The 26,457-nt window shown below is 33.7% G+C and overlaps 1 protein-coding gene across 2 annotated transcripts in view; it reads left to right on the forward strand.

The window, feature by feature from the left end:
* Nucleotides 1-2,547: 2,547 nt before the first annotated feature.
* The window catches only part of Pu (GTP cyclohydrolase punch), a 33,939-nt gene continuing 10,029 nt past the window's right edge, over nt 2,548-26,457 (forward strand). The window contains exons 1-4 of one of the 2 annotated variants that reach the window (XM_088238016.1): nt 2,548-2,669; nt 6,599-6,990; nt 22,399-22,506; nt 23,944-24,045. In XM_088238016.1, coding sequence (XP_088094142.1) covers nt 6,642-6,990; nt 22,399-22,506; nt 23,944-24,045 — 559 coding nt within the window. In that variant the 5' untranslated portion in view covers nt 2,548-2,669; nt 6,599-6,641. Of the gene's footprint in view, nt 2,670-6,592; nt 6,991-22,398; nt 22,507-23,943; nt 24,046-26,457 lie in introns of those variants that run through there. The other variant, XM_088238017.1, reaches the window with a different exon arrangement.

Genomic DNA, 26,457 nt, shown 5'->3' on the forward strand with positions numbered 1-26,457 from the left:
TAGAAAAAACCTTTTGAGTCAACTCTTTTGAGGTATAACCATTAATCATTTTATGAACAAAAAACATTACATTAAAATATATTAGCTGACGTACTGTCATAATTTTTGCTTTTATGAATGTTACACAGTGTGTAAAGTGGCAACTTAAACCAGCCAATGGATATCTATCTATTAAAACAATTATTTGATTGATTGATTTGGTGTTTATTTTGTAGAACTCCATATTTCAACTTATAATTAGAAATCAAACACTGATTTGAGTCTACTGAACACTTTATTTTATTTTTACAAATATAAACATAGAAAAATAAAAACTTCGTGACAATTGTTTCGCCTTATTAGGACATTTTCAAACGAATGTGAAGATTATTTGGATTGAATGTCCTTATCTACTTATCTTCACCACTATTAAACATATTTAAATAGACTGTATTCTTCACTTTGTTCCTTTTTGTACACGCTTATATGACGCGTAATTAATAGATGAATCATGTTACAATTGCATTTATATATTTTGATAAGAAATTCTTAAAAATAGAAATATTGTATAAATCAATCAAATATATATCAATCATGTTTTAAAATTAAAATGAACAGCAACCTGTTATAATATTATTGATATTTTTTCGACAACAATTATCTAAATTTACAAAACTATAAGGCTTCATTAATTATCTCACAATACATACTTGTATGTCAATAAATACTTACTTTGTTATATTTTCCCCGAAATTCAAATATAAATTCCCAATTACCTATTAAACACTTAGCCTCACCCTTAACCATTGGTTTTTCCCTCAATTATGATTTATGTACATGCTATAGTTCATAAGATTATTTTAATTTTTTATTTTCTTACTCATAATGGAGTTCTGGTACCAACCCTAATGTATGGAAGCGAAGCATGGAGTTGGAAAAAAAGGGACGAAAGTAGACTGAATGCTGTTGAAATGCGATCCCTCAGGCGAATGTGCGGAAAAACAATGTATGATAGGTGCCCTAATGTCGAAATTAGAGCAGAATGCAAGGCTGAGTTAAGCATTATCGACAAAATTAAGAAAGGTCTTTTGCGATGGTTCGGTCATGTGGAGCGAATGAATGATGAAAGAACGGCTAAAAAGATTTATGATGCGAATGTGTCTGGTTGTAGAAGTCGAGGAAGGCCGAGAAAGACATGGCATGATCAAGTACAACAAATTCTTGAAAGTGGTCATGTGAAAAGTCGGAATAATCGACGTGCGTGCATGAGAAGATGTATGAATGTGAAGGAAGCAAAGGAAGTGTGCCAGGACAAAGTGGTGTGGCGTTCTATCCTCTCTGCCTACCCCTCTGGGGAAATGGCGTGATGGTTAGTTAGTTAGTTAGTTAGTTATAAGGACATTCAATCCAAAATATCTTCACATTCGTTTTAAAATGCCCTAATAAGGCGAAACAATTGTCACGATGTTTTTATTTTTATATGTTTATATTCTGTCTATATTAGACTCAAATCAGTGTTTGATTTCTAATTATAAGTTTAAAACAATTAGTAACGAGAAAATGTTTAAAAAGGCTATATAAAATGGATAGTAAAGCTAGGGAGAAGTAAAATTGATTGTCTCATTCGCCCAAACCAATATTAAATCAACTGCTCGACAAGTGTGTAGCTTATTATAGGTCTTTGTTATTTTCATTGTGCGTTTTGTAATATAAATAATACAGATGTACATAAATTAATTATAAACATAAATACGTAGTAACATATTACAACATAGATGAAGAACATTTAAGATATACATATAAGTCTAGACATCTACAGGGCTTATGATCTGTCAATGGCTGGTTTAAGGGGCCACTTTACACACTGTGTAACATTCACTATTCTGCCCATATTTAAACATCTATATTCCTTCAATTCTTTCGTCTATTGATGTTTGTGAAGTTAAAGAGCTGAAACCTTTATTTATGCGGGTGAGATTCATCTAATTTCTTTACTTCGTCATGGACCAGGTGGATTTATCAACAATATTTAACCTGTCATAACCCCTGTAGATGCCTAGACTTCTATATTACCTTCTCTTAAATGTTCTTCATCTCTGTTGTAATGTGTAAATATAAACAGCTCCCCAGAGAGTTGAATCAGTCCTTGTCTACAAAAATTTTAACAAACTCAAAATATTGTTGAAAAATACGTAGTGTTTAAAACTGTCACTGTAAATATTTTGTTAATTATGTCTGTTTATTAAGTTAGTCATTGTTTATTCTCAAAAAAATAAAGTAACCCCCAGTGAGGTCACATTATTTTTATTATTAATTATAGGTTGTAAGAGAAAAAATATGAATAAATAAAAATACCATCGTAATTTTTTGCTTATTTAAAAAAGGGGAAAATACCGTATTGGGGCCCAGTTCGTTTTTTTACCGAGACAACAAAGTGTTTTTTTTTTTGTATATTTGTACGTCTGCGCATCGGGCGTATGAATCCGAGAACTGCGGCCCTGTTCCGATTAATTTGACTTTTCTAATAGCTTTTAACTTAACTGGCCACTCTGTTAAAATATTATAACTAGTCGTAATCCAGCTTCGATCGCAACTGTTCAACTCTCAATAATTATAACCGAATTCCTAAACAGTTTAGTGAAAGTTTTGACGATTTTTGTATAGAAGACAGATACGAGGCGCATTATTTGGTAGAAAAACCGATATTATACTAACGTTTTACCATGAAATGTGTAAGATGTTATATTCTTATTCGTAAATGGGGGTCAGTGCTATAATATATGAGCTCCTGACGTCACTGCGACCTGTTTATCTCGGGACCCCGTCGATTAGTTCTCGCCCTCCAGCCCGGCGGTGCTATTCTGAACCATTTACATACAAAATATGCGAGGTAAAAACGTTTTCGACGGCCGCGAGAGCGTTTGAAATATCATCCCAGTGCCTCAATTATGAACGCTATCTTCATCTGTATACAGGGTGTTCTTTAAACCCTGTCACATCCGAAGCCGCGATGATCAGTATGGGCAAGAAGACATATAAGCATATTTTTAAAATATTTAGAATTAAAAAAAATATTTAAGGGAGAAGCGAGGGGAGTTTGGCCGCGCGGTTGACAGCGTATCAGGCTCCCCCTCCCCCCTCCTTGTTTCTCCCTGCTGAAGTAAGCAACCAGTTGTTTAATTTGATATTTTATTTTTGCAAATTTTATTCGTTCTAAAAAAATATTTTGATGTGCCAATATGTCTTCTTGCTAATACTGATCATCGTGGTTTCGGATGTGACAGGGTTTAAAGAACACCCTGTATATCGAGACGGTATACTTAACTTCTGTACTATCTGTATCTTACCTCGGTATGTTCTACCTACTTGTCATATCGACATCATATGATCGAAATAAGCCAATGAATGACCACTAAAAATTAGTCTGCGTTTCTTACGTCATTAACATTTAAAATAGTTTTCAATTATATTTTAAATATAGGTTTCTGTAATAAAAAGTTCTTACTTCGAAGCGATTATAAACTCCAAAAAATCCCAATTCAAGCAAAAAATGCTCGCTTGAACATGAATTTTGTATGACTTTTGGAAATCACCTAAACGGTACGCTTAACGATCGTCTGTATGTGTCTACCGATCGACTACAAAGCCAGCTCCTTTAACGTCTCGATACATACACTCGGAAAGATAGTAAAACAGATGGAAAAAAATATTATGACTAAATTATTTTTTTAGAGTGGTAAGTTTCTAACGCCTAGATACTCTTATTAGTTAATAGGACAGAACCTAGCGACATTATTTTCACATTGAGGCGTTGGTTTTATTAAAGTGACAGTTATGTCAGAATTTAATTCGACTTCAAAACTTACTTATTTCTCTCTCATATTTTTGAAAAAAGTGCCAACCTCAAAACGATTAAAATTTTTAATAAATCATAATCAAAGGAAAAATTGCTTGGTGGAACAAATTTTTTTACACTTTTAATGCGTAGATAAACGTATCGAGGGGTTCTAGACCTGTCGGTATAAACTGATGTACTTATATCAAAACTTGATGGTTGGGGTACCGGTACTATATCTTTGTAATTGGTCTGGAGACTTTTATCTTCAACTATGACGTCATACTGAAGCTATGTCATTTTAGAGCGTTGATATGTGTACCGTGACGTACGCTTCCAAACAAACAAACAAACCATCACGCCATTTCCCCGTAAGGGTAGGCAGAGAGGATAGAACGCCACAACACTTTTGCATACAGATCTCGCTTTCTCTACATTCATACATCTTCTCATGCACGCGCGCCGATTATTCCGACTTTTGACATGTCCATCTTTAAGTATTTGTTGGATTTGGTCATGCCATGTCTTTCTCGGTCTTCCTCTATTTCTGCATCCATCAACATTCACATTGTAAATATTCTTAGCCGTACGTACGCTTCCCCTTGTTTCATATCGATGTACCTACCCAAAACTTGAAGGTGGGGGGTCGGTAGTATATCTTTTTAATCGCTAGAGGGAATTTATTTTCAACTATACCGTCAAGGTGAAGATATGACGTCTTTATCTTCCCATTATAATAATCTTCCCATCGACAACTATATAAAACGTGAGGATTTTTATTTTAACAAATTACAACAGGGATGGAGGACATTTTAGAGAAGGGAATATGGAAGTCTAGGCATTTACGGGGCCTATGACTTGTCATTCGCTGACTTGAGTGGCCACTTAACACACTGGAAATCCAGTCTTTTGTCTACAAACATTTGGTCAAACTCGAAATATTGTAATAAAACCAACTGGTCAAGAATAAGTTTAAAAATTGGAAAATTGTTTTCAGGCTTTGCCTAGTATGTGAAATAATTTAGTCAGATTAATCTCTTTACAACCATAAAGGTTTCAGCTCGTTAACTTCACTAAAATCAACGGATGGAAGAATTAAAGAAATGTGGTTGATCAAACATAGGCAAGATGCTGAATGTTACACAGTGTGTAAAGTGGCTTCTTAAACCAGCCAATGACAGGTCATAAGCCCTATTAATGCCCAAACTTCCATATTCCCATCCCAAAAATGTTCCCCTCTCTATGGCAAAAAATTTTAATGTACAAAAAAATAATATTCTCCCAATTTTTATCATATACATTCTCGTTAAATGCAGCCCTGGTGATTAAAGAATAAAACATTTATGCTTCTAACCTTTTTCCTATCAATAAGATTGAAGATTTTAAGAGCGTAATATATCTGCAGACCAAAGCTCACCATTTATAAAAAAACGCACCTTAATTGGTCCAGTAGTTATTTAGATTTATCGAAGGCACACATGCAAATGGTTTTTTTCCGCCGCAATTTTCGGCAGCTATTTTTTTCGGGAGCGACACGTTCATGCCAGGCAACTCGCTATTGTCACAAAGTCCCGTCCGTACGCGTTCGCACGAGGACAATGTGGCCGCGGACGTCACACGCGGATTATTTTCAGAAAATCTATGAAACCATATTAAATAAATCGATAAAATCGGTCACTGGTTTTACCAAATTTGTGGATTAAAGTATCACTTGTCTTTTATTTCTACGTATAATAAATTGCAATGAACTTCCACACAACAAATACATACATACAACAAACTTAAATGTATTTTTATGATAGACCCATAGAATTAAGAATAGTCCAGAAACCGCATACGCACATCAAACAGATGGCGACTTAACTATTCACAAATGAGTAGGTTTACGTTTTGACCCATAAGTTTCTTTGTAGACGTCGCTCAGTACGCAACGCCTGATTTGAATGCAACTAGGGTGGAATCACATTGCATGTGTAATTAGCAAACGAATGTTTAAGTAGCAAATGCATTACTTAAAAATTGAATAATTTTTCCATTTGTCAGATTTTCGAAGAAAAAAAATGGAAATTTCGTTAGTGTTGCGTTAGAGTAAATCTTTTTACCCCACTTTGCTCATCTAATAAGAGAAATAAAAAAAAATGACCTCTGATTAAACAACTCTGTGGTGGACATTTGACAGACATTATCTTCAAAACATCAAATATTATTAAACATGATATAAAAATATCCGGTTTATGTAAAATAAAATTTGTTTTATATTTTAAGTTTAAAGTTCATTAATTCAATTACTCTTTTTAAATGACCTTTTACTTGTCTACTCTGTTGGGTCAATCAATATTTCCGCGTACACAATAAAATTGTAGAGAAATTAACAGATTGCTATTTTTTTACCTTACATTTGTGTTATAATTATATTTTTTCCCATCATGCAACATTACGCGGTGACATCACGAATGCGCGCGGCGAAAGTGGAGCATAGTGGGGGAATTATTGGACACAGTCCGATGTATTCAAATATGATTCTACGCACCTTTTGGACTATTCTTAATTCTATGGTAAATATTTAAGTTATTTACAAACAAAGCCAAGCACAGCTACAAAAGCATCCGATCGAACCGTTTTGTTTATGTTGTCAATAAAAAAAAAAATGGCTACCAATTGGTTGCTAACCAACAAACCAACATCGCTTGCGTTCTATGAAACATAGTGATAGGGCTTCTCTCTAGGTTACGCATTATTACTCTGAGCATAGACCCAATTTTTTTTCTGTTTTATCGTATTCAGTTTTTTAAATTAAATCCAAACAAGTGATTCAAACAGTTTTAAAATGGAGACGGACAAATTGTCTGGACGTAACGGTGAAAACTCGTGCGCTAAGGACATATCGAAGGAAAAAGGACTTTGCGAATCCAAACCCCAAAACGGTAACACAGTTTGCGATGGGCCGGACGCTGCGATCGTCGACCTGGACGATGCGGCGGCTCTGCCTTGTTCAGAGCACAAGGAGAACTGCCCTTCCGCCGGCAGCTGCGTGAGGAAGGTGCCCCCGCTGTTCGACCGAAGAGTCGGCGACTCCGGGAGACGGACGCTGGCCCTGAGGACCGTCGGCTGGCCGTCCGAGAACGATCTGGAAGTGCCCGGCACGCCCAAGACGCCGAGAACTTCAACCACACCAGGTATTTTGTCATTCAAATAAGTTAAACTTCTTGGCGGAGACTCATCTAGCTGAAGAAAATACGTGATCTGACATTTCTCCATACGATATTTGTACAAGTGTGTTGTGTGCCAACCTCGTTTCAAACCCTTTTTGCCTTTTGTCTATTAAAAACTATCGCGATTCCTGGTTATATTTAATATGAGTGCCATCTTTTGTATTTTGACCACACACATTTTTCCCAATTTGCAGTGTTTCTTATTTCTTTCACACGAGAGTTATTTATTACATGTTTTCTGGTGGTCATTTACTTGTACACGTCAATAATTTATTGTCTTAATGCGTTTGCGTAATATTGTTGAAATTTATCTTTTATGCCTAAAAGAGCAGATGTCACTTGGTTAAAGGATCATATCTTTAAGCTCTAAGAAGTTTGCATTCATTTAATACCAGACTTAAATTCCGATTATTAGATATTGGTTATCTTACGATTTCTCCAAGTTGCACCTTTCGCTATTGTTATGTAAAGATGTAAAGATTTACTTTTTAACCCGAAACATTGGTTCCAGGAGGACACATTGAAATTAGATTCCTAACTTAGTACGTCGTGACTACGACAATTTACTATTAAATGTAACTTGAATATTATTAAATTATAAGTACAGTAAACCCAACGAGTGTAGTTGGAGACATATTGTTATCTTCAAAAGTGAACCAAATAAAACAATACCATCTTCGAAGCTGCCTTTTATTGACGACTGGAGGGCGATTCAATTACTCATTACAAAGTGCCCCTTAACACCCTTACACGGCACACAACAAGTGCTTCAAAATAAGTTCAGGGAAAAGCTATAAATATTTGGGTATACACATAGATTATAGACTAAAATGGTAAAGGCATTTAACTTAACTAACAGATAAACTCAGATATTTATCCTATGTTTCCCAAAGACTAAAAAATATCTTAACCAAAGAAAAATTAAAAATGGTATATTACGCATTAATTCAATCTTCAATAACACATGGTATAATAGGGTGGGGAGGAGTCTTGGACGCGCATAGTCGCTCTATAGAAAATGCACAGAAAATTAAGATAATTTACAAAAAACATAGACTATTTCCTAGTAATAAATAATTTATAATACGTAGAGAGTGGACTCCTTAGCTTTGGAAAATTATATTTATTTCAGTGCCTGAAAAATGTTTTCTTGAATGGGGAGTTGTTTAGTAATAATTTAAATCGTATTAGTAATAGATCCGATAGTGTACTGTCAGTTCCAGGATGCAGAACTAAGTCCGCACAGGGCATTCCTTACATGTTTGTCTAAGATCCTTCAATCTTCTAACCAAGGAACTACAAAACATTAAATCACTGGTACAGTTTAAGGTAGGTTTGAGGTCTTGAATAAGCATGGAAGGAACAGATAGACACATTTTAAAAAATAAAAATAATTAAAATTAAAAATAAATTTATGCTGTAAATAAATCATGTCATCATAATATCAGCATATGTTAATTTAACAACAATATTTTGAGTTTGTCCAAATTTTTGTAGACAAGGACTGGATTCAACTCCCTGGGGAGCTGTTAACATTAACATATTACAACAGAGATGAAGAACATTTAAGAGAAGGTAATATAGAAGTCTAGGCATCTACAGGACTTATGACCTGTCAATGGCTGGATTAAGTGGCCTCTTTACACACTGTGTAACATTAACCATTCTGCCCATATTTGAACATCTATATTCCTTCAATTCTTTCATCTGTTGATGTCTGTGAAGTTAAAGAGCTGAAACCTTTATTTATGCGGGTGAGATTCATCTTATTGAATTATTTCACCTACACACTAGGCAACGCCTGAAAATGTTATTTTTTCAATTTCTATACTTCTTCATGGACCAGGTGGATTTATCAACATGGGCAGAATGGTGAATGTTACACAGTGTGTAAAGTGGCCACTTAAACCAGCCATTGACAGGTCATAAGCCCTGTAGATAAACTAGGCGACTTCTATATTACTAAATAACTAACTAACTAACCATCACGCCATTTCCCCGGAGGGGTAGGCAGAGAGGATAGAACGCCACACCACTCTGTCCTGGCACACTTCCTTTGCTTCCTTCACATTCATACATCTTCTCATGCACGCACGTCGATTATTCCGACTTTTCACATGACCACTTTCAAGAATTTGTTGTACTTGATCATGCCATGTCTTTCTCGGCCTTCCTCGACTTCTACAACCAGACACATTCGCATCATAAATCTTTTTAGCCGTTCTTTCATCATTCATTCGCTCCACATGACCGAACCATCGCAAAAGACCTTTCTTAATTTTGTCGATAATGCTTAACTCAGCCTTGCATTCTGCTCTAATTTAGACATTAGGGCACCTATCATACATTGTTTTTCCGCACATTCGCCTGAGGGATCGCATTTCAACAGCATTCAGTCTACTTTCGTCCCTTTTTTTCCAACTCCATGCTTCGCTTCCACACATTAGGGTTGGTACCAGAACTCCATTATGAACTGCTAATTTAGCCTCTTGCGATAGACACTTATTTGCTACGACAGACTTTAAGGCACCATTAACTCTGTTACCGGCACTAACCCTCCTTTCAATATCCTTGTCCATATTTCCATCTCTAGTAAACATACTACCCAGATATACAAATTCTTCGACCTGTTTCAAACTATCTCCATTTACTACAATCTTACATTCAGTCATAGTTACATTTCTTTCAAAGACCATGACGTTCGACTTTTGCACATTCATTAGCAAATCACTCTCCTTGCACACTTCGTAAACCTTTGTAACCAAGGATTGCAGTTCCTCTTCTATATTACCTTCTCTAAAATGTTCTTCATCTCTGTTGTAATATGTTCATTTGGTTTTTCTTTTCTCTTCTTTTCTTTTCATGTCGTACCAGGCTCAGACGCTGAAGTCTTAGTGGGCATTTTTTCCAATTTATGTTATAGCGTAATTTTAAGATGTATTTTTGTAATATTTTTATGTAAATAATATTTGTATGGAAAAATAAACAAAACAAATAAAAATCGAATAAGTTAAACTTCTTGGCGGAGAATCATCTTGCTGAAGAGGATACACGATCTGGCTTTTCTTCATACAAATGTATTTGCGTATTTGATCTCCGGATTATGCATATTCACCATTGGCGTGTCCATATCGTTTGTTTTTTAAATAAATTCTGCAAAAAATAATTTTCGTGTTGCTATGACGTCACACTGGTCGACATAGGACACAAGACTTGATATATCTCTTTTATTTTTAAAATTATGAATGCGTATTTTTCTAAATCTTCAAATGGACATTTTCGCACCCGATTTGGAAAGTGAAATTTGTATAACTATGCTAAATGTTAACACAAAAAATATTTATCCTTGCTACGCGAAGAATGCATGTCCGCTAATTCAGCAACACATCTATGTAGATACCTTATACAAGAGAGAGCACGAAGATTGAAGTGATAACAAGGAAGACAGAGACGCTGTTTTGCGACGGGTGTCGTCTAAAACAGATTCAGTCTTCAGAACCGTGTATAGAAGCGATTATGCACAGCTTACCATTATATTTGACTAACCATAATAATGTTTTATTGTAACTTTATTTACAGAAAAACAAATAAATAATTACCATTTATTTTAAATAATTTCCACCGTTTGTATTTTTATCCTAATATAAATATACATTTTAGTAAAGCGCGCCCAGCGCCTGCGGTAAGTCAAGAAACTAGCCGATTATTCCAGCTTATTTTCTCATACACATAAGTATGCTATATTTTGAATGTATTAACCCCAGTGCGGGGTTTTCTCCTAGATTAAACTTGCAGATTACACAAATTATTTGAAGATTCTTGATTTGGAAAACAGTATTTCAAACGTTGTTTCTTAAGGACTATTTTTCTTTGAGATGGTACTTTTGACATTAGACCATAACTAATTTCATGCCTCATAATGCAGGGCATATAGCGCTCCACGCGGCCGTTTTTAGCACTATTAATTACTAGAACAATGCGGCCAGTTGACATTTCAATTGTATATCGACTGAATCCATAATGGTATTTTTTTATTTATTTTTAAATGAATTATATATTAAAGTAACAGATAATATATCTATTAATATAATATATTACGAAGTTACATCGTTTGAGTTGATTTCATGGATGAGAGTTATTGTATCACACAGAACCACAACAAAATATAAATTTATAGTATATATTACTTACATTATATTATGTAGGTACCTCCTATGTTGGTACAAATATATGATATTTTTTATGGCTTACCTGTAAATAAAACCATCATTCGCCACTGGTCTTCAGTCGGTTGATGATAGTGATAGGGGACACACGCGCGTAACATGAGCGGTGTATTTGTGATTTTTAATTTATTTTGTTTTGACAGGGCTAAATTATATGTTTATTCGCATAAATTATGGAAAAAGAATTCTTGAACAGTATGTCTGCATGTTTTTTTTTCAAATGCCTGAACTTTAGAATATTCCGTCTTTTGCTGGTGGTAACATGATGTTAAATCACCGCGCGCAAAGGGATTATTTACCACAGTCTTTTAAGAGCTAAAAACGCTGTCTTCATCAATATGTATATACCTAGACGGTTTACTTGACTTTTGTACTATCTCTATCTACCTCGGTTTGCCTTCCGTCTTGTCGTCTATGATGTCGCATGATCGAATTGAACCAATAAGTGACGCCAAAACTTTCCTTTGCCTTCCTTACGTAATTAAAATAGTTTTCATTCATATTTTAAATAGGCTTCTGTGATAAAAAGCGGCCACTTTAAACCGATTATAAACTCCAATAAATCCCAATTCAAGCAAAAAATGCTAGCTTGAACATGATTTTTACACGACTTTTGAGAATTACCAAGACGGTATACTTAACGATCGTCTGTATTTATCTACTGAGCGATTACAAGGCTGACTCTCGATACTCACACTCAGAAAGATAGTAAAACAGATGGAAAAAATATAATAACTAATTCTTTTTATAGTGGCAACATTTTAACTAAAATAAAATTAAATATCCCAACTAGAAACCCCAGACAAAACTTACTCTTTCATACCGATAACCATAGAACTAACTATGGTTTTCATGCCCCTATGCCAACAAACATATTAGTCTTGATTTCTTTGATAGCAAGTTGTCTTCTTTCAAACGATCACTGAATCAAATGAAATTATAAACACCTCTCTCCCGCTTCTACTCCCACAAAGTCTACTATATACCGTTGAGTCTTTCTACGTTTTTAATAATAATTTTCTATGTATAAATATGCCCTTAAAAATGCTCATTGGGCGTATATACGAGTATAAATAAATAAAAATAAAATGAAAATATGTTAATAGGGCAGAATCTAGCGACATTATTTTTTGCATCTAGCCGCTTGTTTTCAAAACTGACAGTTGTGTCAGAATTTAGTACGCTTCCCAATGTTTCATATCGGTGTACCTTCCTAAAACTTGAAGGCGGGAGGTCGGTAGTGTATCTTATTAATCGCTAGAAAGAATTTATCTTCAGCTATACCGTCAAGGTGAAGGTATGACGTCTCTATCTTCCCACCATAATCGAGGTCCAGATCCATAAATTATCAAGCTATTAGGTAGGAGGCGAGCGCTCTAACATCCTCGGGTTTAACCAATGGTCTCCCGAGGATGCGACTTCTTTTGCGATATTTAAAAATAGTAAATCTGCTGGATTTGATAATATTAGAATGTATGATGTAAAATAATATTGATTTATTAGGACCAGTATTAACACATTTAATTAATTGCATTATACTCCAAGCGGAAATACCAGAATTACTTAAATATAGTATAGTCAGACCCATATATAAAAGTGGTAAACATTCAGACATTAGTAATTATCGACCAATAAGTATTTTGCCTGTTTTTGAAAAAATATTAGAAAAATACATAGCTAAAAAATTAATTAATTATTTATCAAAATTTTCTATAATTGATCAATATCAATATGGTTTCCAAAAGAAAAAGAGTACGGAATTATTATTACAAGATTTTTCAAATGGAATAAATAATGAACTAAATAAAAAATATCACACCCTTGTTCTATTTATTGACAATTCAAAGGCATTTGATACAATTAACCATTCAACATTAATAGACACATTGAATGACATTGGAATCAGAGGAAACCTTTTAAAACTTTTCAAAAATTATTTAACTAATAGAAAAATATGTGTCAAAAGTATTAGATGAAAATAGTAAAATAGAACACGTTTCTTCGGGGGTGCCACAAGGATCAATATTGGGCCCTACCTTGTATATAATATATGTCACAGTCATGTATAAACTATTTAATAATGTCAAACACTATGTATACGCCGATGATACTGCTTTAGTTGTGTCTCACAAGGATCTCAAAACTGCAGAGAAATTATTGCAAGAAGACTTTTTAAACCTGCAAAAATGGTCCCATGATGCAGGTTTAATAATTAATTCAAAGAAAACCAAACTTATGCACATAAGATCACCGAACTATAAAACTCACAAAACACCGTCAATTTTATCACATAACTTTACATGTATCCATAGTGATATTATGCAACCGTGCATGTGTGAAAATATTGAGCAGTATGTTTATTTAGGTTTAACTATAGATTGTAATTTTAAATGGGATGTACATATTAGAAAATTGTATAAGCGATTAAGAGCAATAAGTAATAGAATGTACATATTAAAATATTATGTCCCTGTTAATACTTTACGAATTATTTATTTATCTCTCTCTGAATCAATTATACGATACGCCATAACTTCCTGGGGGTTATCAAGTGAAACTAATATTAATTTTATTCAAACCTTGCAAAATTCTATGATCAAATTGCTACTACATAAAGATGTATACCGCCAGAGACACAATATTTAAATATCATTAATGTATAAATCTGTAAATAAATTATCTGTTAGGGCTCTACTTTGGTACAAATTAATTTGTCAGCATGCGTCGCACTCCGAGTATAAACTCTAGTTGGTACATGATTACAACACCAGGTTTACTAGTATGGAAGGGCTAGCTGTTCCTAGATACTGCAATAAATATGGCAAAAGGACACTGCAATACAGTATATCTAAAATATTACCAAACAATATTAAAAATACTGAGTTAAATACAGGAGTGCGACGTTTGCTCAAATTATGGTTATTAGAAAAAAGTTTTTTGTAGTAGTGATAGTTTTTAATTTTTCATAATGTAATCTGTAATTGTTTTTTAAGTAAAATTATTGTTAATGTAGGTTAAATGTAAATAATCGATGTAATTTATAAGAACCCGCTGACGATTTGTATGTACGCAACTCAGCAGGACTTTAATTTAAGACTATTTTGTAAATATTTTTGAAAAATAAATTTAAAAAATATATATATATATAATTCATTACATTAAAATAGACATTTTATCATCTGCAATGCAGAACCTATAACTAAATGTTTCAGAATGGTTCATTCTACCGAGGTATTTATTTAATCTGCATTGTCCTAAAGGGCTCTATTTATTTACTATATATTTATCACATAATCTTTTAAAAGTTCTTTCGGCTAATGAATAAATATGAAAATCTGCTTTTTTGTCTGCATTTGGATATTGATTTTTGATAGTACTCTTGCTAGAAGTATCAAACTAAAAGTGTTTTAATAATCACTACCGTTTGTAATATTTAAGTAAGAGATACGAATTGCCCAGTCAGGCAATATTGTTATGTTTATATTCGAGGTCAACCAGAAATCAATTGGAAGAATTTATTGTTGATAATATTATCAAACGCGGCCGCGGTGGCAAATAAGCCATGGGACACGTTTATTTTATAGGGTTCAGAAGAAATTTCTTCGCTTTCTCTACATGAGGCAGTGCGAATTAAATTAACTCATAATTTGTCATTACACAGTGCTTCTATTTGATCTATATTAGCCAAAGTTACAATTTTCTTTGCTCATATTCTACAGCATAGGCACAGCAATGCAAATCTTCTTCTTATCAGCCCGTTTCTCTCCACTGCTGGATATAGGCCTCTTCCAAATTTTTCCATGTTCTTCTGTCCTGGGCACTCTGTTCCATCCATGGCCCACGAGTTCGACGACGTCGTCAGTCCATCTCCTCTGTGGTCTCCCTACTTTCCTTTTACTTTCGTAGGGTTTCCAGTTTAGTATTCTGGGGGTCCACCTATCGACTTCTCGTCTCACCGCATGACCCGCCCACTGCCATTTTTGTCTTCCCCCTCTTCCTGCGATATCGGTCACCTTAGTACGGCGTCTTATCTCCTCATTCCTTATTCGGTCTCTTAAGGAGACGTCCAATATTTGTCTTTTGCAACTTGTAAAAGAACGGCACCTTTCTTCTCAGAATTTCCCCTTAGCTTTGCTAAACGCTGTATAAAACAAAATACGCAGCAGCGTTGGGAGGATCATTACCGCGCTTCTTCTGCAGGTAAAATCACTAAAATGTTTTTCCCAACGCTGGCTGATGCAGCAAACTTCCGTCATCATCACCAAAGTACTTTCGAAACGACCCAAATTTTTACCGGACACGGAGCTATGAGAAGTTATCTATCTATATAGGTTTAAATTAAGGAATGATGACTATTGTCCATGCGATGATATTTCTTCACAGAGTATAGAACATCTGTTATTTCAGTGCCCATTTTTCAGTTTGCAACGCCATAATCTTGAAGCAGAATGCAGGAAAGAAGGAATATCCTTAACAGATAGTAAAAAGTAGTTATCATGCGCCATTGTTCTTGAACTTTGCAACAATGGTGATTGGACTCATAAAGGTAATAAACCAAAATCAGTGATCAAACATCCCATTTCCAAGACAAACAAAAATTTTTTTTTTCCGAGTACCTTAGCCTTGTACATGACACCTAAGGCTACTAAATACAGGGGTCCAAATATATTTAAAAAAAAAATAATATATATTTGTCTTTCCATAGACCGCTGAGTGCACTTAATTTTGTGAACACTTCTATCAGTGAGTGATATGGTTTCAAGACCGTATGTTGCCGCCGGCAGAACACAAAAGTTGTTGACTTAAGCCTTCAGATTATTTGGAATTTCCTTATTTCTGAAAACGTGTTTCAGCTTTCCAAACGCAGCCCAACTTAACCCGATTCGTCTAGGCAGTTCCGCAGTTTGATTAAATTTTGACCAATTTGATTTTGTGCCCAAGGTAAATGCACTGTCAACAGCACCGATAGTTTTACTTCCAGTACATACGTTGCTAGGTATTGGACTCAAAATCTTGGTTTTGTCCATTTTCATTTCCAGACAAATGTTTTTTTTTTCGAATGTATGAACTTTAGAATATTCCGTCTTTTACTAGTGGTAGCACGATGTTACATCACCGCGCGCAAAGGGATTATTTACCAGTCTTTTAAGAGTTAAAAATGAAATAATTTTTTTATTTATATCCCTACAGAGATGAGGTAGAATTTTTTTCAAATTCAGGATTATGGATATTCGAGCGTTTACAGGGCTTATGACCTGTCATTGGCTGGGTTAAGTGGCCACTTTAAGTACTACAACATTCCCCATTCCGCTTATTAGCTTCCCCCTTGGGAGAAATCCAGGTTTGTGTATGTACAAAATACACGTACCAAAATAATGTTATGAAATAAATTAGTTAGTTTTAACCATTTTTGTGTTATGGGCCACGGTGTATTCAAATTTCTCAATTGAAAACTGACCAACGTGATGACAATCGCTAGTAACAAAATAATCATTAATTTTACATTATCTATACTATTAACCTTTGACACTGTATTTATACTAATCAATTATTTGATAGACATTTTAGTAAATATTATAAATAATGTTAGTAAATAGTAGTACATGATCGCATACTAACTTTTTAATGTCCGGTTACGAGAGGCACCCGTCTTTTCGTCATTGTAAATTCAATATGGGATCGCCCTGAACTATTATCTCTCATCAACTTCAGGGAGCCTGGAAGAATGACTAGACGGGTGCCACCGTTTTGTAGCAACAATTCACGGACAGTGTATACTTGTAATGCCGTATTAAATAGACTTCATGAACTCGGCAATAGTTATTCCCACGTATCTGATATATTTAGTGTAGGGTTTGTTCCTATAGAACAAACCTTTTGAACTTTTTCAAAGATAGTGAATGGTAATTATATTTATTTATTCATGCATTTCATAATATATACAATTTTTTATTCACTTTGCCCAGCTGTATGAAGCAGTACTTATGATTTTCTTGTTGTATTACTGTAGAATGTTTTATTATTTAAACTTTCTACTGAATATGCTGCATAATTTATAGGTTAATTTTTTAAAAATAAATTTTGTATAATTTTTAGGTTGAATTTTTTTTCATAAATCTTGGGTATAAGGAAATTTATGTTTTTAAAAAAAAAAATATATATATTTAGCCAAATATGTTAGTATTATAAATGTTTGTAAAAGGCAGATTTGCCGTTTATGTTAATAAAAAAACCCACTTATCGACAGGCGCCGTGGCGCAGTTGGTTAGACGGCTAACTGTGAAACTGGCGTCGCCGGTTCGATTCCCTTTTTTTATATTTTTTTTTATTATATTTTTTTTGTTTTTTTTTACAATATACATAAGAGGTTAAACAGAGTAATAAAAAAGCATAGTTACATAGCTATGAAATATATATTAACAATAAAAATAGTAAACAAAAATCCCACAAAGGCATGGCCTGTTCGTGGGTATACAAGAAATGTTTTTGAATTTTTGCTCATATAATAAAAAGACAGGTATAATATTTTTGTGTTATAAAAAAAAGAGAAAAGAAATTATTCTATAAAAGATTTTACAGTACTTTTTTATTTTATAGTAATTAAAAAGGGAATATAAAATACAAAAACAACAAAAATATTCCTTATTATTAAAGGGCAACAAAATATATCAAAAGAGTTAATATTTTTAGTTTGAATCCAGGATAGACCATGTTTTTTAAAAGAAGGAAAATTTTGAAAGTTCGGGATCAATGAAATATTATCAGTAAAAATATTTTTTTAAATTGGGCTTATAAAATATTGATGTCCCTGTGCCAGCCTTGTTTTACAATGTTGTATTTCTAACACACGATTCGTTCTTTGGCTTGATCTATTTGAATGACTTGTAAATAAATTTTGGTTCTTAAATATATATTTTAAACATTGAAAACAATATATTTGTCTTATTTCTACAAGTTTAGCTTCTTGGAACAATTGAAAAGAGGGAAAAGTGCGATTTTTGTGAAGCATTATTTTTAAGATAAATTTTTGAAGTTGCAAGAACGATTTATTTCTCAGTTCTTCTAAGTGCTGTGGCGTATTTTTCATAGCTTCCCTCCATTTTATATACATTATGTAAACTTCTAGAAACCATATCTCAATGAGGAATTCCACTGTTTTCTATTTTTTTTTCTATTAGCGTACTATTTAACTAAGCAATTTTTTTTTTGTTCGTTATTTACAAAGATATGATTTTTAAAGTCACATTTATCAAATATCGCGCCAAATGACTGTAATCAGTGTCACTTTTCAGTAGCGACGTCATGAAACGGTTGGCGTTCTTCCTTTACTGACCTGACAAGAATCTATGGAATATTGCTTTGATTACTTCATTTAGTTTATCGTAATTTGCTCATTTCTATGTTATAGTTGTTTTACGAACGTTTCGATTTAGAAAAACCGAGAAAGTTGACATAATCTCTAGTTGAAATGTCAACAAAGTATTATTATACTCTTTTTTTCTATGGTCAAAACGTTCCTTACAAGGTGCGGGGGCTTTAAAGCGGAAGCCGGAATGAGTGACGTCTTTATTTACGATTTTAAAATGAATACTATTTTTAACATTTTTTATTTATTTTTGCGTGCGATTTTGAGATATTTCATCCTACTTCAAAATTTTTAAATATTCACGTGTACACGAAAACATTTTTAAAATTTAATTCCGGGTTGGGCTGGAATTCCTCATTATCATTTCAATTTTGTTTTTATACATTTTTTTCTATTGATTTCAATGATACCTACTATTATTTTGTATATTTGATTATGTATAAATCTAAATTTGTATAATTCACATTTTAATATACAGGGTGTTCTTTAAACCCTGTCACATCCGAAACCACGATGATCAGTATGGGCAAGAAATTATTATTAACAAATTAAAAAAAATATTTAGAACAAATATTTGAAAAAATATATATATTAAAAAAACAAATGGTGCTTACTTCTGCAGGGAGAAGTGAGGGGAGTGCGGCGCAGTATCAGACTCCTCCCTTCTTGTTTCTCCCCTGCAGAAGTAAGCAACCATTTGCTATTTATGATATTTAATTTTTTTAAATTTTATGCGTTCTAAAAAATTATTTTAATGTGCCAATATGTCTTCTTGTTCATACTGATCATCGTGGTTTCGGATGTGACAGGGTTCAATGAACACCCTGTATGTATCTGATTTATTTTTTTACATCGTCTTCTTTGGAATTTTATTATTTACTAGCGGACCCTACAGACGTTGTCCTGCCCGAACGTTGGCTTGCCTGCTATTATCTTGGAAAAATACCTTTCATCTAGGTACTTGTTTGTGATTAAATTCCAAAACTAAAAATTATTGATATTCAAAAAGTATTGAATATAAGTAGGTACTTGTTTATGGTTGAATTCCAAAACATAAAATATATATTTTTTCAAATATGGCATTCTTTTTGCAAACGTCAAACTCCGATCGTCTCACCAACACAGGGGTGTACTTGAGTAGGAATACGATTTTTAAAATACTCGATTTTCCGTATTGAATGTTCACTTTTTCAATCAGTGCTTCACAAAAAATAATTATGAATATAACTTAGCACTTTTTTATTAAATATGTTGTATTTCTGACTGCACTTTTTATTCCCTTTGTTCATTTTATTAAATAAATAATATTCCTCTGTATGTATAATGATGTTGTGCTGTAGTTGTTTTTCATTTTGGAATTAAGATATTAACACTTGCTCTAGTTCTCGTACTTACATTTTGTGACGTAGAAACACTACCATTTATTTATTTATACTTTTACATTGTTTGTATTCTTTTTTTATACAGAATAATGTTCCCTCACTGGGGTGGGACACCCCAGTGAGGGAAACATTTTACAAAATGTGAAACATGCCTTAAATTAGCTATTTAACAAAGTTAACAATAATAACAATAAAAAAAACGTAATTAATCAAATTAACCTAATTATCATTAACATAATAAACAATAAAAAAACTAAAATAATCATAAAAAACATAACCAATTTATATAGACCAATAGAACAAATTTCATAAACAGTACACGCATTTTACCTATTTGGCTTGATTCACTCATCGATCCGTGCGCAACCCACCTCCACTATCCATTTCTCAAAAGCAATTTTATATTGTGAGAACTTACTAATTGTCTTTATGGATAATGGAAGTAGATTGTACACTTTAACCGAGTAGTAGGTTAATCCTCTTTGACCGAAGGTAAATTTTTTTTATATATTTTTTTGCAGCATCAGGGTGGAGTATCTAGTAACTCTTGTATTTGTAACGGAAGGTAGGTAATAATGTTTGTGTGGGTATAGTAACAAAACTTTTACATAAAGTTGTTTTATAGATTTTACATTAAGATTTTCAAATATACCGAGGGAGCTAGTTCTGATTGCGACTCGTGAGTTAATTTTTATTGAAGCTTTTTGTGCAATTATTATTTGCTTGATCAGTGTGTCATTTGCACATCCCCATCCAATTATCCCATATCCCAAAACTGATTGAGTTATTACTTAATATATTGTCACAAGTTCTTTTAGGCTAATTATATTTCTTATAGTTTTAAAAAAGTAAATATGCTTTTTCAATTAATTTTTAATACGTTCAATTTGATTAGTCCATTTTAAATTCCCGTCTTTATAAATTCCCAAATATTTAATTGAATCTACTCTGTCCAACGATTTATGTTGTGTTTATGGATTTGAAGTGAACAATTCTTTTTAAATAACGATTTTATTTCTAAAACCCTAAATTTCTTAAAAATTTAACAGTGGGAAAAGTAAACGGTTTTTTAATACAACTTTTTTTTTCGATCTAAGATGTAGCTAGTAGTGTCGGAATAACATGTCTCCGTATTATTATTATACGTCAGTGATGATAGATCTATTTTGAATTATTGAGACTGAAAATTTTCGCTTGATTGCAAATCTCCATAGATTTTCGAAAGATAAATCAAAGTTAATATTGCGTGACCTGACCGAGCAAAATCGGACATTTATTACGAAATAGTCTTATAGAATAAGTTTATTTCTGCTTATAACATGAAATAATAAAATAATTAATGATTTTGACTGTCATTTATTTCACATCTTGTAATTGCAATTCTCCATAAAGGCCAATGTTGGCAAACTATAATGCAAAAATTGCTTATTATTTTTTTTCAAATAAATATATATTTGTTTTTGTTTTTTGCAATAAACATAATAATAAAACAGAGTATTAAAAAAATAAAGCATAATTACATATCAATGAAATACATATTTATAGAAAAATAGTAAACAAAAAAATCCCACAAAGGCATGGCCTGTTCGTGGGTATACAAGAAAATGTTAATTAATTTTTGCTCCTATAATAAATAATGGACAGTTATAATATTTTTGTATAGCATAAGAAAGAAAAAAAAAAATTCTGTAAAAGATAATATGGTATTTTTTTTTATTTTATAGATAGTAATTAAAAAAGGAAATACAAAATATTAAAAAAAAAACACAAAAATATTCCTTAATTTTAAAGGGCAACAAAATAAATCATAGAAAAAAAGAGTTCGCATCTTTAGTTTGAATCCAGGATAGTGCATGTTTTTTAAAAGAAGAAAAGTTTTGAAAGTTTGGAATCGATGAAATATTATCAGTAAAAAAAAGAATTAAAAATTTTTGGGCCAATATAATATGCATGTCTCTGTGCGAGCCTTGTTTTACAATGTGGTATTTCTAACACACGATTCCTTCTTTGACTTGATCTATTTGAATTACTTGTAAATAAATTTTGGTTGTTAAATATATATTTCAAACATTGAAAACAATATGTTTGTCTTAGATCTAAAAGTTTAGCTTCTTCGAACAATTGGAAAGAGGGAAAAGTGCGATTTTTGTGAAGCATTATTTTTAATATAAATTTTTGAACAGTTTCTAATGGTATTTTTATATTATTTTTATTTATATATTTCTAATGTGAGAAGTAACAATTGATTTAACCCAGTATGTTCATATTTATGACACGTTTAAGAAACCCTTCACAAAACATAAAATTTCACAAAAATGGGCCGGGCACACGGTAAATTATGTGTATTCGGAAGGTGCTCGAAGTGTTAAATTAACGCATTACTTTTCTATTGTTCCAGGTCACGAAAAATGCACTTTTCACCACGATTTGGAGTTGGACCACAGGCCTCCCACCCGGGAAGCTCTCCTCCCAGACATGACGAGGTCCTATCGACTACTTTTAGCAGGTATGTACTTACACAATACAGTGTCTCACAGTGATATTCCTACAAGCGCGCATTCGGGTTTTTATATTGAATATCTCTCAATGCTCGTGTCGGTTAGTTTTTTGTTTACCTCGTCAAAAAATACAGTTCACTGGCAAAAATCGGCGTTTACTACAGCAAATAATACAATATATTGCATTTGCAAAATAGTAAGGAGTATCTAATACAAAAAAGTGAAAATTAAATTACAGTTACTATGGCGGCGGCTGCTTTTCTGGACATTGGGCTTGCCAACCGCCGGCTAAATGCAATAAATAGCATGGTAAACAATAAACAAATAAATAAAAATAGCAGTTTTGTAATATTTTATATATTTACACCGGTAAAATTCAAATACGTGATTGCGCAGCAGGATTATACGTCGCGAAACGTAAATATTTTGACATTTAATATTATGTATTCACGGATGTTCCATTGTGATCGCGAATACGATAAAAAACATGGTAAGAAATTGTTATCGCATCGCTTATTTGCACGTCGATAGTTATTTGTGATTGATTTTGCATACAGACTTCGATTCCTCTACATTCATACATCTTCTTATGCACGCACGCCAATAATTCCTACTCTTGACATGTCCACCTTCAAGTATTTGATGGAATTGACCGTGCCATGTTTTTGTCGGTCTTCTTCGTTTTCTGCACCCATCAACATTCGCATCCTAGATCTTTTTGGTCGCTCTTTCGCTGTCCATTCGCTCCACATGTCCAAACCAACCCAGCACCCCTTTCTTGATTCTGTCGATAATGCATGTCTCTGCCTTACACAGTTCACAGATCTCGACATTTGTGCACATATCATACATCGTTTTACCACAAATTCGCTCGAGGGATCGCACTTCGACAGCATTTATTCTGCTTTCATCTTTATTTTTCCAATTCGCTAGAACTCCATTATGAACTGCTAGTTTTGCCTCCTGCGATAAACATTTGTTAGCTAAAGTAAATTTCAGTGCGCTGTTCACCCTGTTCCCGGCACTCACCCTCCTTTCAATATCTTTCTCGTTCTTTCCATCCCTAGTAAACATACTTCCCAGATACACAAATTATTGTACCTGATTCAGAATATCTCCGTTCACACTGATCACACATTTAGTTATGTTTTAATCCCTTTCAAAAACCATCACCTTGGATTTATCAACATTCATTAGCAAATCGCTTTTCTTGCATACATCGTAGACTTTTGTTACCAAGTATTGCGGGTCTCCTTTGCTGCTAGCAAGAAGCGCGGCATCATCCGCATACAGAAGACAGTCAACAGATGACCACTCATTTTTGCTCCCATTCTTAAATCTTTCAGTTCTTTCATGCAGTTATCGATGTACATGTTGAACAACCATGGTGACATTACACATTGCGGTTTATTGTTATGTTATTTAATACAGTTCATATTGCATAGGTCTTGGAGAGGACCCAGACCGACAAGGTTTGCTGAAGACTCCCGAACGCGCTGCCAAGGCCATGCTGTTCTTCACCAAAGGGTACGATCAGAGCTTGGAAGGTAAGACATTATCCCTCTTTCTTTTTCCATGTCCACTCCTAAGTGGAGCATGCGGACATAACAGACCCTCCAGAGGTGTTTTTTAGTCGAATGCAACCCTGGAAGTTCGATGAAAAACACATATTCGCTCCTAACTTTTTTCTGATAAACATATTGAAGATATTATATTATTATTTACAAGCCTAATTTACGTTAATTAAAGCCCTTAAAATATAGCTTGATTAAATTGACAGCTGTCAAACTAATGTCACTAGTGATGGGAAATTAATGATCACTGATCAAATCGATTTTTTCATGCAAACATGAAACTCCGTTTCCGAAAATTGATATAAAAACAAGCCTATTATAGTGTTTTTAAGACAATTATTCACCAAAAAATAAGACATGTATACTTTTTTCATGAACAACATCAAATGAATTATTTTTTTATTCGATCAATTTGTCCCATCTCTAACATTTTTGCAAAATGATGTAACCTTGTAAGAACGTCGTTAATAATTCGATTTATTTTAGTTTTTTTTAGTTTTTAAGCTGATTTTATATATTTATGTTGATTTATATGTCAAGCATTGTATTAAAAAAATAAATTAACATGCCAGATGCGAATGATTTTTCGTGTGTCAATATAAATCACTCCTTTGCTTAATGCAACACGACGTTACAACAGAGAGATTTTGACGCACAGTCGTTGAGTTAAAGACGTTCTCCAACTCGGTTGTGAGTCGATCAAAAGTGATAAAATTTAGAGGACATGCTGGTATCTTATGAAATGAGAGAGCGGATGAACGAGCAAGAGCCGCAACTTGTAAAAGAACGGCACCTTTCTTCTCAGAATTTCCCCTTGGCTTTGCTAAACGCTATATGAAACAAAATACGCAGCGGCGTTGGGAGGATCATTACCGCGCTTCTGCTACAGCTTACCCACCACATACCGCACACCGCATCTGAGGACATAAGTCTCCTTGGCGGTGCCCACATACACGGAAAATTTGCTCGTTGTCAAACGAGAAAAGCTGCCCGAAGGAGCTCTCTGAAATCTGGTAGCCTTAGCATCTTTGTGCTGAAAGAAAGTAATCCAGAAGTACATAATATGTACTTCATTGGATTGAGAAGAGAGGGAAGTGAATTCTTCACTGACTGGGATTAAATTGATTGGACATGATCAATTCGCCGAAATGATTACAAAACTTTTTAAAAGCCTTGAAATTATTTTTAGAAGCCACCAGATCTGTTTATCCGACAGGACCTATAACAGGGCCACGGATAGTAGCGAGAAGCTCCATTCGGTAATCATAGAGAAGGGGAAAGGGACAAGACCACAGGATGTGTTCAGAAGATTGGTTAGGATATCCGCAGCAGCACGAAGGGGAGTCAACAATATTAAAAACAAATAATTTTTTATTAAATTTACCATGACCTGGGCTGGTATTCCAATCGAAATTATAGCGCGGTATAGCGCGTTTTTACGTACTAAATACGCATTATAGCGCGCTGTAAACGCGTTCGGAATACCAGCCCTGATAAAAACTGCGTAGTCCAGTGATCGGGGATAACCCAAGAAGATTCTAAGCGCAGACGGATTGAAGGGAAAAAAAGAAAGGGAACCCTCCCTGAAGAGGAAGATTCCCATCGCGATTGCCAAGCATTAAGAAGAGCATTTAAAGTCATTTTTTAAATATTTGATTGAGACATTCGTTCAGTTGGGAGTAGACGGACGCCTCCAGTAACAGAGGAACGCCTTCTTTTTAGGTGGAAATTTGCAGGTCGTCGCTGAACCTCCAGATCTAAAGGAAACAAGCCGCGCTTCTGCTACAAGTAAAATCACGAAACCCAACGCTGGCTGATGCAGCAAACTTCCGTCGTCATCACCAAAGTACTTACGAAACGACCCAAATTTTTACCGGACACGGAGCCATGAGAAATAACCTATGTAGGTTTAAATTAAGGAATGATGATATTTCTTTGCAGAGTATCGAACATCTGTTATTTCAGTGCCCATTTTTCAGTTTACAACGCCATATATTCAAAACAAATTTATAAAGTACCTTAAATACAAAACCGGTATTTCTTATGTATCTACTCTCACTGCCTCCACCTTCCATGGAATCATTTCTCTACAATACCGCAGAGTGTGTGCGGACCAACTACTGCTTTACAAAATTGTGACAGGAATGGTTGACTGTACAGAGCTGCTTGGTTTAATAACAATACATGTGCCAGCCAGGATTTGTAGACGGTACCACCTGTTTCATGTACCAATAAGTAAAACATCGTATGTTAAAAATGCTTTTTTTCGTAGGACTTTTTCAATATACAATACAAAATTTAAAAATATAGATTATACAAACATCACTCTGTCATATTTAAAATTTACACTAAAAATGCATTATGTAACTTAGTAGACATTATAAT

The sequence above is a fragment of the Micrasema longulum genome, unplaced genomic scaffold (genome assembly GCF_059751315.1).
Source record: "Micrasema longulum isolate JH-2025_06_02 unplaced genomic scaffold, ASM5975131v1 h1tg001818l, whole genome shotgun sequence".
NCBI lineage: Eukaryota > Metazoa > Arthropoda > Insecta > Trichoptera > Brachycentridae > Micrasema > Micrasema longulum.